The sequence below is a fragment of the Labrus bergylta genome, chromosome 3 (genome assembly GCF_963930695.1).
Source record: "Labrus bergylta chromosome 3, fLabBer1.1, whole genome shotgun sequence".
Lineage (NCBI taxonomy): Eukaryota > Metazoa > Chordata > Actinopteri > Labriformes > Labridae > Labrus > Labrus bergylta.
In genome coordinates this window covers 23,882,894-23,901,084 of record NC_089197.1, presented here as the reverse complement: position 1 = coordinate 23,901,084, position 18,191 = coordinate 23,882,894, and the positions used below count along the sequence as shown (strand labels likewise).

Below are 18,191 nucleotides of genomic sequence, written 5' to 3'. Positions count from 1 at the left end.
CAACTGCAATTGCTTTTCTTCGCCTGTGATCACAAAAGAATCACTGCACAGTGTTGATGTGGAGTACATAGTGTAAGTGTGCTTGTATTAACCCTGGGAATTGGATTTATGTGTGAGCATGCAGGATTTTGCGTATGCCTACGCATAGAGATTCATCAGAAGTAGAGAGCCGCTTAAGAGGCCAGTGGGAATATCTGCACGTTGCAATTAGCATCAAGATATAATACCCCCACCCACTGGACAGCTGAATAATGGTTTGCTGGAGTACACCATGCTGCACAGGCAGTTGTATTTGCCATTATGTTGTTTCTTTGGTGTTATTACTGCTGAACATGTCATTTTCCCCTCCATGGTTCACTGCTTATTATTTTAACATCATGGGATTATTCTTATTTGCTTCTCTTTGTGCTTTGATTTCTTGTCACCTTATCACCCCCACCCATCCATCACACATTACTTGACAAACATTGTAACAAACAAGTAACGCTAATTGTGTTTCCACTTCTTCTCTTTAAACCTTATCTCCACCTATCAGACGAAACTGCATACTTGCAGATGAGATGGGCTTGGGAAAGACCATCCAGTCCATCACATTCCTAGAGGAGATCCTCCGTGCGGGCATTAAAGGGCCATTCCTCATCATCGCCCCCCTCTCCACCATCGCCAACTGGGAGCGAGAGTTCCATACTTGGACCTATCTCAATGTCATCGTCTATCACGGAAGCACGGTCAGCCGGCAGATGCTCCAACAGTACGAGATGTATTTCAGGGATGCACAGGTAAATTTAAGTCATTTTTTTACTTCTCTATTCCCTGAGGTCAACACTAGTCTTATTTCCAAGACAGAAATAACAGTTGGAAACAAAATCATTTGGGAACACAACAATTTCCACAAATTTGTCATTATGTACCTCTCTGTTGCCTGTAAATGTTTGTAAATTTGACCGAAGTAAAGCTGTAAGGAGCCACATTAGAATCAGTAATAAATACAATGACTGGCATTCAGCTTGTCATGTACCAAACACATGTGAAATCATGAAGATTGAGAGGTCTTTGAGTTCATCCTGACCAACCAAATGTTCCTCTTTTTAAAGACAGGCAAGCAGAAAGCATTTGCTTTACCTCCAGACAGGAAAGCAGTGATTCACTTCAATTAAAATGATCTGAGTGCTTTTTAGAAAACTGCAGCAGTATGAAGTCCTGTGAGTAACTTAATGATATGGTTGAAAACATGAGGCCTCTTTATTACAATAAGAGTGGGTTATGGGAAAAAAAGGCTGACCGTGATTACCATGTGCAGCAGAAGGCCTGGATACTCCGGTACTCTGAAACATTTTGCTAAGTGAGTTTGCTTTATGAGATCCAGAGGAAAAATCACCTGGAGAAACTAAAAAGTAGGCAGCAGATGACGTATAATGAAACATTTCATTGGGTTAATAAAACATCTGTGTTGATGTGACTTTGTTGATTCCTTCATTCAGTCAGATCAAACATTATTAAACTAACACTTGTTCATTATTATTAGCCTTGAAAACAGCTACATTAAAGGTGTTATTGCAATTTCAAAAAAGTGGAAGATAAATTATAGCAACAAGTGCAAGTCTTTTAGGTCTCATGCTTGCTTACCCAGTAAGGCATGAGAGCACAAAACTGGTTCATGTCACTAACGTAGTGTGAACTTCATTATAAAAGGGGCATGTGCCCAGCAATATGTGAGCTGCTAGGTAGTTAGTGAGCCTTGGGCAGAGGCTTCCTGTGGTTGGTGGGCCATGTGATGTGTCACAACAGGCAGTTCGAAGCTCTTAGTGTTCAGACGAACCGTGGGAGGAATTAAGGCGAGAGAGAGCAGTACAGAGCGATGCCGCCACCAGGCTGTCTCCCAGGCAGCCTGTGATGTCACAGCAGCAGCCCCCGAGGGGAGCTCTCTGTCAGCACTGCTCAGGCATATTAAAGAGAGAGAGAGCAAGAGAGAGAGAGAGAGAGAGAGAGAGAGAGAGAGAGAGATAGAAAGGCTCCTCAACAGCAATCTGTTGGCTGGCTGGCTGTGGGAGGGGGGTTACTGGATAACTGAGTATCCCTAGAGGAGTGTTGTCAAGGCAATAGATACAAATTGAGAGGCGGGGTGAAGCAAAACCTCCCCAGACATACATACAAACAAACAAACAAACAAACAGCTAGACTCACCGCTGTGTGTGCGCTTACGTCCTGGTTTTGCTGTTGATCATTTCCAATGATAGTGAAACCAGGATTAACAGCCAAGATGAACGACTCCAAGGCTGAATGGGAGAACAATGCAGAATGAATGTGTATACATTACTTATTCCTAATCTTCCTCTTTAATCAATAACATACTCTATCACCCTCATTGAAACATTTATTTATTTACATTTTAAACTTACATTTACTTTTCTACATAGAAATTAAGTTTGTACACACCCTTATAATGCTTAATTCAAATGTTAAGTTTGTCCCATGTCCCCCCCCCCCCTTTCTTTTTCCCCAAGGGCCGTGTGATACGAGGGGCCTACAAGTTCCAGGCTGTTATCACCACTTTTGAGATGATCCTGGGAGGATGTCCCGAACTCAACGCCATCGAGTGGCGCTGTGTTATCATTGATGAGGCTCACCGCCTCAAGAACAAGAACTGCAAGCTGCTAGAGGGCTTCAAGCTCATGAGCCTGGTACATAAACCACCACCAGATCAACGAGCAAAAATAAATGTTATCATATAAATGTGTGCAGTGAGAAATCTTAACATGCATGAATATTCTGACAAATGAGATGCATTTTAAATAATATACATTCTCCTCTCATTCCCTTTGTTCTCCTTCAGGAGCACAAGGTCCTGCTGACAGGTACTCCTCTCCAAAACACTGTGGAGGAGCTCTTCAGCCTGCTCCACTTCCTGGAGCCGGCACGCTTTCCCTCAGAAAACACTTTCATGCAGGAGTTCGGAGACCTCAAGACTGAGGAGCAGGTGAGCCCGCTGATACAAAAAGAGTACATGTTCTAAGGTTCTTTACATTCTCTGAATATTCCGCCTGGATTATGCATTAGCTACCATTAAAAGTCAGAAGTCTACATGTCCTTCATTCAGGTTAGAAATCCTTTTATTTCATAAATTAAATACATGATTTATTGTTGGTAAATGATAGGAAGGCTGGTTTGATTATTGTTTCATAGCCCACACAACACACATCATTGATACAAAGATCCTGATGGTACGGATAGATCTGTTGAAGTGCAGCTTTTACTCGGCCTACGCAGTGACATTTTCTACACACACACAGAAAATGAAGTATTAATGCTAGTCTTTGTTGAACTTTGTATTTACACAAGGTCTCACAATAAAAAAGGCGTTTTACCTCGCTGCTTGGCATTTCATTTGTAGGCAGAAGAGATGCTCAATGAAAGACCATAATGCATGTTGGGAGTTTTGTTCTCATACTTTAAGTCAAATATGAAACGTGTAGTACTCACCACGCAGTACTAAAGAAGTCAATTGTGCAAAATCTGTCTCATAGTGGTAGTTGCAAAGGTTTTTATGTTGAACCTTTTTAAGCGATGTTGGTTAAAAATGGAAAAGTGTTGGGAAAAGCTGACCTGCAGTGGGTTACTAAGCTGTATTGCTGTATTCCAAGCACAAACTCTTCATTTTGGGATATCTGGTTGTGTATCAAATGTAATTAATAGCTTTTTCTGACATTCCACTGCAACCAAATTTTGATGAAATCCTTGAATCAAAAGATTGATTCTCAAAGTTGAAAATTCAATACTAATAAGTGTAAAACAGCTGTTTCAGATTTAATCAGAAGAAGTATAGGCGCATTTTGTAAGGTCACTGTCGGTGTTTTATACAGTGTACCATACTGTACCATACTAACCTTTTTAACTTCATCTTTTTCTGTTTGGGTCTGCAGGTACAAAAGCTTCAGGCCATCCTGAAGCCTATGATGCTGCGTCGGTTAAAGGAAGACGTGGAGAAGAAGCTGGCTCCTAAAGAGGAAACCATCATTGAAGTTGAGCTCACAAACATTCAAAAGAAGTACTATCGAGCGATCCTTGAGAAGAACTTCTCTTTCTTGGCTAAAGGAGCTGGCCAGGCAAACATGCCCAACCTGGTCAACACCATGATGGAGCTGAGAAAGTGCTGCAACCACCCCTACCTCATCAAAGGTAAATTGGGGGCTATTTTACCTTAAATACAGGTTCATGTAGGAACTGTAAATATCCTCGAAATGTATAGTTGGGAGCTTTGCAGATATAGCAGCTGAAGGTGTGCAATATAACAATTTCCTGTTTAGTCTTCCAGAGGTGTTGTGGGCTCAATTTAGAAGATGAAGGTGCTCACTATTATGTGGTTCCTTAAGTGATTATTTCATAAGACTCTACACCTGGTGATTGTCCCTCGAAACAGCCATTTAAATGTCATCGGTTTTATAGAATCTTTTGAGTGTTAATTTTTTTCCTCCCTTCTTAATAAAACCACACTATCACAGTTAAAAATCATCGTGTTTTTGACAAACACTACCTACTCCTGAATTAATACCACATACTTTCATGTTTGACACGGTCATCTTAAACTTCACATTCAGCAATAGCAAAAGTTTTGTTGCAGATATGCGTCTAATGATCTTTTTAACATATATCAAATAAAGGAGAAAAGTCTTGATTCATATGAAGTGACACTTGATAATTAGGAGGATAAAATACTTTCAAAGAAAATCATTAGAAGCAAGAGAGCGGGTGTTGCTGAATTTTCTCTGTCTTTTGTTTGTCAGGAGCAGAAGAAAAGATCATGGAGGACTTCAGGGAGGTGTACAGCCCCACTGCCATGGACTTTCACCTGCAGGCTATGGTGCAGTCTGCAGGGAAGCTGGTCCTTATTGATAAGCTGCTGCCGAAGATGAAGGCCGGAGGGCATAGGGTGCTCATCTTCTCCCAAATGGTGCGCTGCCTGGACATCTTGGAAGACTACCTCATTCAGAGAAGGTAATACAAAAGGATGACTTAGGCCCTGTGTCCACCTAGAGTTTTTTCTGGGCAGGAAAGCGCTGGCTGTGCGCTCAGGAGTGTATGCATGAAGCATTTGTGCGCTGAGAAGAAAAGTGCTGCACGTCCGTCCTGTCTCTATGACAACAGTCAACAGGCTGCTGTATGACCGACACTGCTGCGTTACTTTTTACTACATGTTTTATATTTGAGATCGTTTTTTAACCATCAGATATAGAGCAAGGAGGATGTGGGTACAAGACACGATCCGTAGGCGGCAAAAATACAGGGATTATCATACATTTGGAAAAGACATCAACAGTACCTTTCTGAAAAGTTGAAAGATTTTCGTCTTGAACGCTCAGAGTGGCCGCACATAAAGGCAGAGCGCTCGGAAGAAAAGACACTGGGAGCTGCGCTTTATCTCCAGGCGTCCGCTTTCTGTTGAGAACCCTCTCTCCTCATTGAAAACAATTAAAAAAAGACACTGGCTGTCATAACAAAATGCTAGGTGGACACTGGGCTTATTCTTTGAAGCTCTGACTAAAACCTTTACAACACAAGCCTGAAAAGGGGGATTTAAATCATGCCCATTTTTTGGAAGTTCAACTCAAAAGAGCACCGAGTCTCATACCTCTAACAGTCTTTACCCTTACCATTGTATGACCCAAAAAGTTTGACAATATTTCACAACTTTACCAAACCATTTTAATCCTGCAACATTCTAGTGTCTTAAACCTCTCAGCTCAAATATTTCATCTCGGTTCTAAAACAGAATACATGTATCCGCTCCCTTGTCAATAACACACTGAACTGTTTTTGAATGAAAAGACAAAACACAACAGGTCCAAAAACTGTTCAGGTGACTGGCTATAGTTTGGACTTATATCAGGTCCTTTTAGCTACTTTATACAATCTGAGGCCCTGAAAAGTATGGGAGTGTTTTTTTTACACTCACATCATGAGTTTAGACCTTGCTTCCCTTTGTGTGTTTGCATTGACAACGTGTAAGCAGTGTCTTAGGTCTTCATAGAAGATCATATAAAAGCTGAAATGGAATGAGTAGTAAGTAACAATCATGAGGAGGTTTACAACTAGCCTTTAGGTTAAGAATGTACTGAAAGATATGATAATTACAGTGGTTCAGCTTCATCTCATCTTTGACTTTATTTTCATTCTTAACTCTCTTCCGTTTCGCGTTCCTGACTTTGACTCTGTTTTTGACTCTCTTTTTCTTCTGGCTTCTCACCCGCAGCTGGCCTTAACCCTAAACTATTGTAAACATTTGAGGTACTGTGCAGCACAGACCTCAGACAGGGTTCAGCAGCAGGTTATTTAAGCCCTCTGGGCTCCACTGCTTGAGACAAGTGGTGGTTTCTGTGAGTCTTCTTGTGAGTGGATTACCCTGGAGGAGGGCAGGGGGTTGGGTTGTGGGAGGGGATGAGAATGAACACAAGATGAAAGGGCATAACCACTCTACAGTTTTATCTTTGAGCACATAGTTTCTCAAATGTAGAAGGAAAGCAAAAAAAAAAATAGTACAGGGAGACTTTAGAACATGAGTTATTTCAAGCTTAGTTTAAATAATTCTCCCTAGGATTAAAAACATTTATCAAATTTTGATGTTCAATGCTTTATATTTTTTGTGAAACCCCAGATATTCAGAGTAAGTCCTGACTCAATGGGCCATTGTGAACCTTTATCACAGCTCAGTGTTTCTGTGTTGCAGGTACTTGTATGAGCGAATAGATGGACGTGTTCGGGGGAACCTGCGGCAAGCAGCGATTGACCGCTTCAGTAAGCCTGACTCAGAGCGCTTCGTTTTCCTCCTCTGTACAAGAGCTGGTGGCCTGGGAATCAACCTCACAGCTGCAGACACTTGCATCATCTTTGACTCTGACTGGAACCCACAGAATGACCTGCAGGTATGAGATAACTGCACACACCAACTCATTCACTCACAGATAAAGTTACAACCAACTGCTATTAATGTTTCAGCACAAGCTCAATTTAGCACTTTGATCTGCCCACGTAAACACTTATACAGTGCTTTACATGCTGTCCAATCAAGGCAACAAGTGCAGATTCATTATACAACATATCATCATTTAAGAGTATTTGACATTATGTCAATCTGCATATATAGCAGCTTCACTCGTTTTCTTTCCCCACCCTTCACAGGCCCAGGCTCGCTGCCACCGTATTGGTCAGAACAAAGCAGTCAAGGTGTATCGTCTGATCACCAGGAACTCCTACGAGAGAGAAATGTTTGATCGCGCTAGCCTCAAGCTGGGTCTCGACAAAGCAGTGTTGCAGAGCATGAGTGGCCGAGATAACAGCCTTGGAGGAGGCACAGGGGGAGGGGTAAGTTTGAGAAGTTTCCAAATTATTTGAAATAGAAATGGGGGATTAAATCAATTAGTCATGTTGATTATGTTCAGTTAATTTTCAAAAAGAATGTTTGTTTGTGATTTTCTGTCCTAGCTGGGCATGAATGGTTTTTTTCTATTCGACTATCTCATCATCAAACGCTAACACTAAAAGCAGGAAACCACAAAAGCCATAAGTACCAGGATTATTATAGAGTGCAGGGTTTTTTATTTAATTTAATTGGGTTTATCTATCTACCCTTTTTTCTTACTCAGATAAGCATCAATTTTCAATGAATACAATCTTAAATCCTGAGGGATCTTAACTGAGTAGTTTCTTTTAGCTCATCTTTCAAATGTAGCTCCAGCTTTTAACACTCAGGGCCTGATTCACAAAGTATTGCACTGCTTTTGTCCCTGATAAACCTGTGCAAATGAATCAAAAAGACACTCTCTAATTCACAGAACATGTGCATGAGGTTAAACACTCCCCTTAATGCACTGCAGAGCAAACAGCGTCTCTGTGTCTTTGTTGGTTCCATGTATTAAAATAAGCCATTACGCTGTCATTTGGGGAATTTTGTTTCTTTCTATGCAAATAAGCGTAATTGCAAAAAAAACCGTCTAATTCACAAACACCAGCGCCAACGACCACACACAGTTGAGAGCAGTATTTATAGGAGATGTCACATGCAAACTTTCCAGTGATCAGAAAAAACGATTCCACTATTCTGAAGCCGTTACACACGAGGATGTGAGTTTTTTTTATTTAAATTTTTTCGAGTTGCCCTTGCATGCTACATTCAGAGAGGAAGCTTTGTTCTAACAAGTGAAACTATTTTTTTTGTCTGGTATCAAAATACACCCTGAAACAGTTTCCCCTCCCGTCCTACAGTCATCATCTTTATGTTGACAGAACGGAACTCTGTGCAGAGTAAAGGTTCAGCCTACGTTTCTCCACTTTCAAACACCAAGAAAAACAAAATGCACTGAGCGTGTTTGCACCTTAATATCTTTAGCGCTATATACTTGCATACGCTGTATTAGACCTTGGGACTGAGCAGATAGTGTAAGCAAATGTTGTGCATCTTTGAAACCATTAGTGGCTGCACTCTTAGTGAATCAGGCCCTCATTGCATTATTACTGGGAAAATCGTAAAATAAAATAAACCTGTCTCTTACTCTCACTGTGACAACCTTTAATTGTTGTAATGGTTTGACAATGAGTAAAGTTTCACAAATAAAATTCAAAAGATTTTGTGGTCTTTCCATCAATAATAAAAGACAACAGCTTCCTTTATCATCGCCCCTGAGTGATATCAGAGAAGCAGTGCAACAGATGGCAGACAAGAAGAAGATGCAAAACAGAGAAAAACAAATGTGCCCAAACCCGCAAACTTGGAGCTCGCTCTTGAAATTTCTACTTAAAGTGTAACCAATCCTATTAGAGTTTAATCTCTTTGTGAGGGAGTGTGTCAACAACATGTGAAGTGTGTAGGTGGATGTTTAGCTGAGGATGGTGTCCTCTGAGAATTATCTGAAGTATAAAAGAGGTTGAGCTATTAGCAGGCCTTCTCTTCGGGTCTGACTTCATATGCAACCCGGTATAATACAACAGGTGTTTGTTTGATCGTGTCCTGTTTTGTAAAAGCTATGAGGTTTTGCAGGGTACCATTTCCTTATCCTGCATTAAGTAGTTGTAGGTTGTAGCTCATAATCAGTTATAATTATTTGGCCTATATCACCGTATTTTTATTCATCAGAGTTGAATTCTGTTGCTCCTAGGCTGTGCAGCAGCAGCTGTCTAAAAAAGAGATCGAGGATCTGTTGAGACGTGGTGCATACGGGGCAATCATGGATGAGGAGGATGAAGGGGCAAAATTCTGTGAGGAGGACATCGACCAGATTCTCCAGCGCAGGACAAAGACCATCACCATCGAGTCTGAGGGACGAGGATCTACCTTTGCTAAGGTGACTGTTAGAGAGCCATAAAACTGTTCTAATATGAAAGCTTTAAATGAAACTTTATTCAAATTTTCTGTTTATTACGTTCGAATGATATTACCTGTGACTGGATAAATTTAACTGGGTATTTTTGAATAGCAGTGTTTTATCATGAATTCCAGATTTGATTATGGATTGTTAATGTATATTCCAACGTCTGTTTTCAGGCTAGTTTTGTGGCGTCCGGTAACCGCACAGACATCTCTCTGGATGATCCCAACTTCTGGGACAAATGGGCCAAAAAGGCGGATATTGACATGGAAATGGTCAACGGAAGAGTATGTTGTACAACACTTCAATTATTATGCAGAGTTAGACATAATGAGGGCATTGCTCACAAAGATTTGTTGCACATCATAGAGATATAATGCTCAGACAGTAGAGTGACAGCCTTTCTTAGCTGTGATAAGGTCCTGGGAAGTCCTTTTTTACAGTCTTGTTCACCCTCCATTCCCCCCTGCAGAACAGCTTGGTGATTGACACCCCTCGCGTCAGAAAGCAGACAAGGCCGTTCAGTGCCACAAAGGACGAGTTAGCTGAGCTCTCAGAGGGCGAAAGCGATGATGATGAGTCCAAACCAAAGCTCAGGCGAAACCATGACCGTCTCAACAGCTATGGACGCACAGAGTGCTTCAGAGTAGAGAAGAACCTGCTTGTCTATGGGTGAGCCATGTCTATTAAATTAGCACATCTTTTATAGTAAGAGAATCTTTCCTTTGTGACAACTTTCCTTCTATTTTGCTTGTCCCATTGTTGTCCAGCTGGGGCCGTTGGAAGGATATTCTGAACCATGGGCGTTTTAAGAAGCAGCTGACAGATTGGGACGTGGAGTCCATCTGCAGGGCCCTGCTGGCTTACTGCCTGGTGCATTACCGTGGAGACGACAAAATTAAAAGCTTCATGTGGGACCTCATTGCCCCTACTGAGGATGGACAAACCAAGGAGCTACAGAATCACCTGGGTGAGTCTCCACACTTTCAGCATGCATTGAACTATCTTTATACAACTGATGGTGACCAATGAAAAGGTTAGACAGTGTGCTTTTTTCACATTTCACTTCTTATACTGCACCTATAACTGTCAGCCTCCTCCTGTCCTCTAGGTTTGTCTGCCCCAGTCCCCAGAGGCAGGAAGGGAAAGAAGATGAAGATCCAGTCCAGCTCTTTTGACATCCATAAAGCTGAGTGGCTCAGGAAACACAACCCAGAGCACATGCTTCAGGATGACGGCTACAAGAAACACCTCAAACACCACTGCAACAAGTAGGTGGCAACTTAATCCACTTCACCTGTAGTTCCCGCTATAACTGCATTAACTTTACATCAGGGAAGTTACTAAATATTCTCAGTTATCTAAAACAGTGGTATAACTTAGAAGAGTAACATTTGATATATTTTTCAGGATTGAACTTGCTTGCAGCACATAAGGAGACTAACAGTCTTGGTCTGGGTTGTTTTAATGCCTGTGGGAGAGTGTGTATGATTGTGAGTGTTCATGTGTCTGTGTTTAAACGGTTTTGCTATTATAGCTACTGGCAGGTGGTCATTATTCTCTTCTAGCACAGATTGTATCAGTTTATTTTTAATACAATGAAGCCTAAGTGAAAAATGAAAATACAATCCGTGGCTCAAATTCTAACACTGGCACCTTCGAGCCACACTAATTAGGAGGCACTAAAACATCTATTGGAGCCGACAGCAGACTGATTCATTAACAGACGTGCATCACTTTGAGACCAGACTGACTGATATGATTGTTAATGAGACTTCAGACCAGCTAATGGCCGTCATAGATCTCTCTTCTTTACTGACAGAGGGGAAAAGATGGCTGCTATAAAACAAATGCGGCTGAGATATAAAGCTGAAAACATGGCTGCTGCTTATTTCAATAAGGGGGGGGGGGTGTTCATTTCTGGGTGCAGAGCACTGCAGCTTCTATAGAAAAGTTTTTCATTGTTTCCTGGTCCAGTTGTGCTGAATCCAGGGATTGTCTGATATGTGACACGCAAATGGGGACGCACAGCCAGCAGAGTTAGCTGACTTCTGCATTTTTCACTTTGAGGACCTGGAATGTGACTGGTGGGGTAAAGGGGGGTGGGGAGGTTGGTGCTGATTGGCCTCCTTAGCTGGACAGTTAAGCCTCTTCACAAGAGTGTGAAATATAGGAAGTGGACTGTTTGCATAAGATTGAAGCAGTTGTACTTTTTACTGTATAGATTAAAAAAAAAAAAAAAAACTGTATTTATTGTTCTGTGTAGTTTTGAGCTCCAGCACTGGTCCATTTCATGATGCTGTGTGTTTCGAATCAATATTTCAACAGTGACTCAGACTTTTACACTGCATTTTGTTAGATGTTTTTCTGTGAACAGATCATGAGGAATTCTTTGCATGCCACTCATGTCATGTATACTTGGCTTATTCATCTCTGAAAGACAGTGTATGACTCTGCTGAGATCCTCCGCAGCCTCTGAGTGAACCACATAGCACAGCACACACACACACTGACTCACAAACACTTTGAAGAAGAGCAATGAAGGGCGGGCTGACAGGCGGAGGAAGCAGCAGCTACTCCTGGGCGGGTCCATTCACACACGAGGATGGAGGGTGGGGGAGGGAGGAAGTTGAAGACTTTGATTTAGCAGGGCCACAAGTGCAAACAGGTCACCACAGAAATCCATCACTTTGACAGACAGCGGTGGAAGCCCTGAAAATGTTACTGTCTGTGAATCAGGGATGGATTTTGGGTTCATTTAGACAAAAGAAGGTTTGCCTGGTATGAATTATTTCTGTTATAAGGTAGTCCACACTTCCTTCAGTGCCTTTAAAAAAGAGCAGAAAGAAGCCTTGGAAGTGGAGAAGACAACAGGTTTCAGTTTGAGTCCTAAATGACAGAAGAGGTTTGGTAATGATTTTTCTTTCATGTTGGCTTAAAATACAAATAATTTGCCTGCAGAGGTATTCTGCCAATCACCTTTCTCTTGCTCTTATGTACGGTATTTAATTGTTCAAAAATCAGTAGTTTCACAACATGTTTTAATTACGATCAATGGGAATTGTTTTTTCATCTAGTCTGCTTAAATTGTTTTGAAATTGTTTTTTCTTAACAGGCGGTGGTAGGGTGCTTCATTCAGAAATTTCTCTGGCATTTGACAGTGTCAGAGGAGTACACTGTATCCTCTGAAATGACACCATACTGAGAGGAACAATTGTAAGACAGCTTATGACTACATAGCCATGCAAATCCTCAACAGAGAGTTTTGCTCTCATGCCAGGAAGCCTTAAAACTCCCGTGCCCAATTTTTCCAACAGCAGACATTACATGACAGAATTTAATAATCATTATGTGTTCAGACAAAATGCTAAATCTCAAGGCATACCAGACGTTCCAGCCTGGCACACCAGCGCAAACACATTTCCCACCACTTGACTGTGTCTTCGCTCAAAGCCCTGCTGGCTGTGATGTGTGATCATGCATCACAGAGCTAATGTCTCCCCTGTGAGTCAGCCTCCCTCTACCTTGTCAGCCTCGGCTTCCCAGCCTTCATCTACTGCCAGAGCACGACCACATGACGACTGGAGAGAGACTGTCGACTGTTCATTCAGTCCTCAGAGCCGTGTTGTAGAAACGCTCATGACTCCCTGTGAGGTCTATACGATAATGTCGACTTCAATTAAACCGTAATTCACATTAATTCATCTGGCTTTGTCTGTGTTGTGGCAAGCTCTTTGAAAGGCTAGCTTGTGATTAATGGCTGAACACACAAAAAAATCTGTGGTCAAACGCATACGCATCATCTATATGTTCAGTATGTTGTTTGTGGATGGTATGGCAGTACAATTATACACCTAGACAGTTCAATTTTAGGATCACACATGAATTGTCTCACATTTCTCTCATTTGCATTGTGATCATCAGTTTGCAGCAGTGTGTGTGTGTGTGTGTGTGTGCATGCATGATGGTACTGCTCACTCAGCGTTTGTTCGGGGTCAGGGCTTTGTTGTGACCAGTGGGTTTTCTATGCAGGGTGCTGCTCAGGGTCAGAATGCTGTACTACCTGAAACAAGAGGTGATAGGGAGCCAAGCCCAGAAGGTGCTGGATGGTGCGGACTCCAGGTGAGCTCAACTTTTAACCTACTCATTACTTACAACAGCTTCCTGTCCTATGCTTTTTTAATTTCTAGCATTTCCTACTGCTTTAGAGGCTTGAATAACAATAACTTCATTGGACAACTACAATAAGCAGCACAGTAGTTATCACCGTACACTCTGTCTAGTGAAATTCCTGACCAGTTCGATGTGTGGATTAGCAGGATTCTTGATTTACACAGAGGGTTAGAAGGCTTTAGCAGCTGTAATAAAACACTACAGAGTTAGTTATTGGAAAGAGTAAAGTATCAAAAAGAGGGCATATCATTAACAGTGTGAAATAGCAAATATAGTCCTAAGTATCTGGTATCAACCTATTGAAGGAAGAATCAACAGATCAGCTAAATTAACAAGACGGTTGTAGAGCTCCACCTGCTGGTGAACGATGGGTGTGTTTTTTTAAAAATATTTACTCCAGACAGTGTTGTCAAAGATGGTTAATTGAAACAACACCTTACAATAAATCATGATTGAATTAAGGAAGCTTGTATTTTCCCCCACAATTCTTAAATCAAGCTTTCTTTTGGAATTATATTTGAAGCTCTTGAGTTACATACACAGAAGAAATGATGGAAAAAGGGTTAAATAAAAAGACAAAGGGCCCCTGTTTAAACTGAGTTTGATAACTGTATGAGGTTATTACACATACATATTTAACAAGACATTAGTTAAACACAAAAATTGCAATGTTTTGTTCATTTGAATGATATAATACAATTCTATGAAGCTGAATGTGTCCTTCATTGCTCCATTGCATCTCATTCCATGTTTTAATAGAGGAACAAATAAAAAAAAGTCTCCTAAAATAATATACTTCTGATTCCCTCCTCCTCCTCCTCCTCCTCCTCCTCCTCCTCCTTCTCCTCCTCCTCCTCCTCCTCCTACTCCCTCTCCACAGTGAAATAAAGATCTGGGTGCCAGATCCTGACCATTCTGAGCTGCCAGCTTTGTGGTGGGATGCTATCTGTGACAAGTGTTTGCTGCTGGGCATCTATAAACATGGTAAGACATGTCAGCTCTTACTGTTACTTGTTGTATCCAAAAGAGCTATTCCGTGCTGTACTTTAAAGTGTCTGTATTAACTTTACAAAGTGGAAATAATTAAAGTTAAAGTAAACAAATTAAAATGTAAAATATGAGAAATCATCCAGGTTCTGTTTACTGGCTTTTGCCTATCCAACAGTTTCCATGTTTGATTCTTTGCTGACCTTGTTAATCACTTGTCCCTGTGTGCACTCCTAGGTTATGAGAAGTACAACACTATCCGTGCAGACCCGAATCTTTGCTTCATAGAGCGCGTTGGACGACCAGATGAGAAGGCCATTGCTGCCGAACAAAGAGGCAATGATTTCATGGATGGGTGTGTACATCACAAGTCTTCACTCGTAGAAATATCTCAACTTAAGCCCAGCACAATAAAACACAATGATTTTTCAATCTGTGACAATTTGGATGTAAACTCCAACAAAACAAATAGATATGTATTTGTATGTGTGTAGGGATGTGGATGATCCAGAGTACAAGCCTGCTCCAGCCCTGCTGAAAGATGATATGGAGGTTAGTCTACATGAACCGAAGGGGGAAATTGTCCCCTCTTTGTATTTGAGCTTGTTAATTATTTATCGTTTAACCAATCAGTCTGAAAGACTTTAAAACTGGTTTAAGTGTGTTTTTTAAAACCTGCCATGAACTTCTGTTGCAGGATGATGCCTCTTCACCTGGAGACTTGGTTGTCACTGACAACGCCGGAGGTGAGCTTTAGATGCTTTAATCCATAATCCATAAAAAAAATGTGCCGGTCTAATTCTAAAAACGTAATGTTACTATCACTGTGTAATACTCTGATCCAGATGCAGTTCCAATGACAGGAGGTGAAACCATCTATTGGCCCTCATCCTCGGTGTTGACAGCCAGACTGAGACGTCTGATCACAGCCTCGCAGCGCTTCACTAAGAGCCGGCAGATCCTCCAAATCCACCAGACTCAGTCTCAGTCCACGCCCAGCATGATACTGTCAGCTCCACTCTGCCCGCTGCCCCCCACTCTCAATGACACCCTGAACCCAAAGATGGTGGCTAAGATTGAGCGCCAACAAAGGTCAGATCAAGAAGCAGATCCACGTTTGAAAAAATATATATAAATGATCTAAAATGGATTGTTTAATGAAAAAGAACCAAAAATATCGTTCTTGATGATTTTGAACAAGATGTCATTTTTTCCCATTCCTCAGATGGACCAGGAGAGAAGAGGCCGACTTCTACCGTGTGGTCTCCACATTTGGTGTAGTGTTTGACCCGAACCTCAGCCGGTTCGACTGGACCAAGTTCAGGGCAATGGCTCGGCTGCACAAGAAGACTGATGAGAGCCTGCAGAAATACCTGTGTGCTTTTACCGCCATGTGCCGAAGGGTGTGTCGCCTGCCACCCAAAGAGGGAGGTCAGTAGTCTTACCAGTTCATTAACAAACACATAGATATCTTTATGAATATCGTTTTAATCTTAATGTCAGTATATATTTATACACAGTTGAAAAAAATGGGTTTGGACATTATGCTGATCATGTCAGGGTTAATTCTTTATTTGGCACCTTGACAATCTTTTTGTAGAAATAAAAATATCTATTGTAAGGTAAGCAAATAGCTGAAATGTTTCTTATTAGAATATACATAAAGTATTTATTCATCACAATATAATGTTTACATCGTTTCAGGTACTGTAGTATATTCTACACTCATTGCTGCCTTTAAAGGATTGCATTCTAAAGAGAGATCAGTTTTACCTTTGAAAAACAAATGTTGGCTCAACGGTTCAGAAGCAGAGGGTTTGATAAAGTTAATCATTTCTAAAAAGCTAACAGTGTGATGTTTAAACTCCAGGCACAGACAGGTCTTTGGGTTGTTTCTGTGTAGAAGCCTCACTTTCTTTTTTTTTGTCTTCTTGGGCTATGTTGCAGACTCTGCTGTGGACCCGACTCTGACCATCCAGCCCATCACAGAGGAGCGGGCGTCTCGTACCTTGTACAGAGTGGAGCTTCTTCGTCAGGTGCGGGAGCAAGTACTCCGTCATGCATTACTGTATGAGCGTCTGCCACTGTGCCAGATGAGCTCTGACTTACCCGTGTGGTGGGAAGCAGGTACTCATGACCGTGACCTGCTTATCGGTGCTGCCAAACATGGTGTCAGCCGCACAGATTATCACATCCTGAGAGACCCTGAGCTCAGCTTCATGGCTGCCCAACGTAACAGCCAAACAAAAGCTACACAGCAGCAATCCCATACATCCACCCCGCTTCTACAGCCCCAGTTCCAGAATGCTAGCTCAGTGTTGACAGGCTCTCCGCTGCCTCCACCTACCCAGAAAGACACTGAGCCCGGTGCGGTTGTACCAAAAATGGAACCTGCCTCAGAAGGAGAGGAGAGCAGGGAGAAGCCTGGGGACAGCTGGAGTCCTCCCCAAGCACCACCTACTCCCACAGGTCTGGAGGAGAAGCCCATTACAGACGCGAGGGACAGCGAGAAAAAGATGGTGGCCGCACGTACCAAACCTCTCACGCCAAACTCCTCTGAGAGGAAACCCAAGAAGGCTAGCAAGAGAGGGCGCAGGGAGGCAAGGAGAGGCTCAGAATCTGACTCAGATGGCTCCTCCTCAAGCACTTCATCACGCTCCTCTTCATCTTCTTCCTCGTCTTCTTCTTCCTCTTCACATTCCGGGTCCAGCTCCTCCTCTTCTTCTTCCTCTTGCTCCTCTGGGTCTTCTTCATCCTCGTCGTCCTCGTCATCCTCTTCTGAAGATAGCGACAGTGAGAGAGAGGAGGGGAAGAAGAAAGGTGAGTAGATGTTATTCTTCTAAGCTGCAGGATAAAAAAAACTGAAATGTAGAATAAGCCTTGTTAATAAAATACGACACCATACCATACCATATTAGAAGCCAAATTATACCCTGTCCAAGAGGTGTGCACACTATTTCTAATGTCCGTCTCTCTGTCTGTCACATTCTCAGTGCCTGCAGCAACAAAAGTAAAGGGCTTCGATGAGGACAGTGTGGCATCTCTGAGCACAACGCAGGATGAAACGCAAGACACCCATGGGACTGAGAACGGCATCAACAACAACTCCTCTCATCCTTTCCAGGGAGGGGGGTACATGCTTGCTGCATCCTACTGGCCAAAGGTAAACAACTGTTAATGTGTGCAAACAAGTCATGAGTCATTTTGATAACGAAACTGATTGGTTTACAAATAATCTGAACAGCATTGTCCCTGAAGGTATTTGAATAAAATGTTCAGCTAACAGGGATTATTTGATCTATTAAATTCTTGAGGTTATGAAAATAATATCCTTTCTGTTCTTTTTTATGATCCAAGTGCTTGAGTGTTCTGATAGTCTTGCTGTTGTTTCTTCAGGATCGTGTGATTATCAACCGCCTGGACAGCATCTGCCAGGCAGTGCTAAAGGGCAAGTGGCCAGGAACACGTCGTGTGTACGAGCCAGGAGGTGCAGTGGCCTCCTTTTACACCACCAAGCTGCTGGACAATGCCAACAGCCTGTGCGAGGACCCCTCTGCCTCACCACAGGGGTCAAAGGTGACCAAGCATGTTGCAGAAAACAAGGAGTTCTCAGTAAAACTCAACGATGTATGTTGATTTCTCCTTTATTCCCATCCGCCTCCCTCTGCTTCGCCC

The 18,191-nt window shown here is 42.1% G+C and overlaps 1 protein-coding gene across 5 annotated transcripts in view; it reads left to right on the top strand.

Annotated features, from left to right (window-relative positions):
* Positions 1-18,191, top strand: part of chd9 (chromodomain helicase DNA binding protein 9) — a 67,923-nt gene that overhangs the window by 42,838 nt on the left and 6,894 nt on the right. For 3 of the 5 annotated variants that reach the window (XM_020640378.3, XM_065953001.1, XM_065953000.1), the window contains 22 exons: positions 536-779; positions 2,505-2,681; positions 2,834-2,977; positions 3,921-4,176; positions 4,782-4,992; positions 6,722-6,917; positions 7,174-7,356; positions 9,147-9,332; positions 9,533-9,643; positions 9,829-10,028; positions 10,127-10,326; positions 10,468-10,627; positions 13,389-13,478; positions 14,410-14,513; positions 14,754-14,871; positions 15,011-15,068; positions 15,214-15,262; positions 15,362-15,608; positions 15,742-15,947; positions 16,464-17,336; positions 17,510-17,679; positions 17,913-18,143. In XM_020640378.3, coding sequence (XP_020496034.2) covers positions 536-779; positions 2,505-2,681; positions 2,834-2,977; positions 3,921-4,176; positions 4,782-4,992; positions 6,722-6,917; positions 7,174-7,356; positions 9,147-9,332; positions 9,533-9,643; positions 9,829-10,028; positions 10,127-10,326; positions 10,468-10,627; positions 13,389-13,478; positions 14,410-14,513; positions 14,754-14,871; positions 15,011-15,068; positions 15,214-15,262; positions 15,362-15,608; positions 15,742-15,947; positions 16,464-17,336; positions 17,510-17,679; positions 17,913-18,143 — 4,414 coding nt within the window. The remainder of the gene's footprint in view (positions 1-535; positions 780-2,504; positions 2,682-2,833; positions 2,978-3,920; positions 4,177-4,781; positions 4,993-6,721; positions 6,918-7,173; positions 7,357-9,146; positions 9,333-9,532; positions 9,644-9,828; positions 10,029-10,126; positions 10,327-10,467; positions 10,628-13,388; positions 13,479-14,409; positions 14,514-14,753; positions 14,872-15,010; positions 15,069-15,213; positions 15,263-15,361; positions 15,609-15,741; positions 15,948-16,463; positions 17,337-17,509; positions 17,680-17,912; positions 18,144-18,191) is intronic. The other 2 variants (XM_065952999.1, XM_065952998.1) reach the window with 1 other exon arrangement.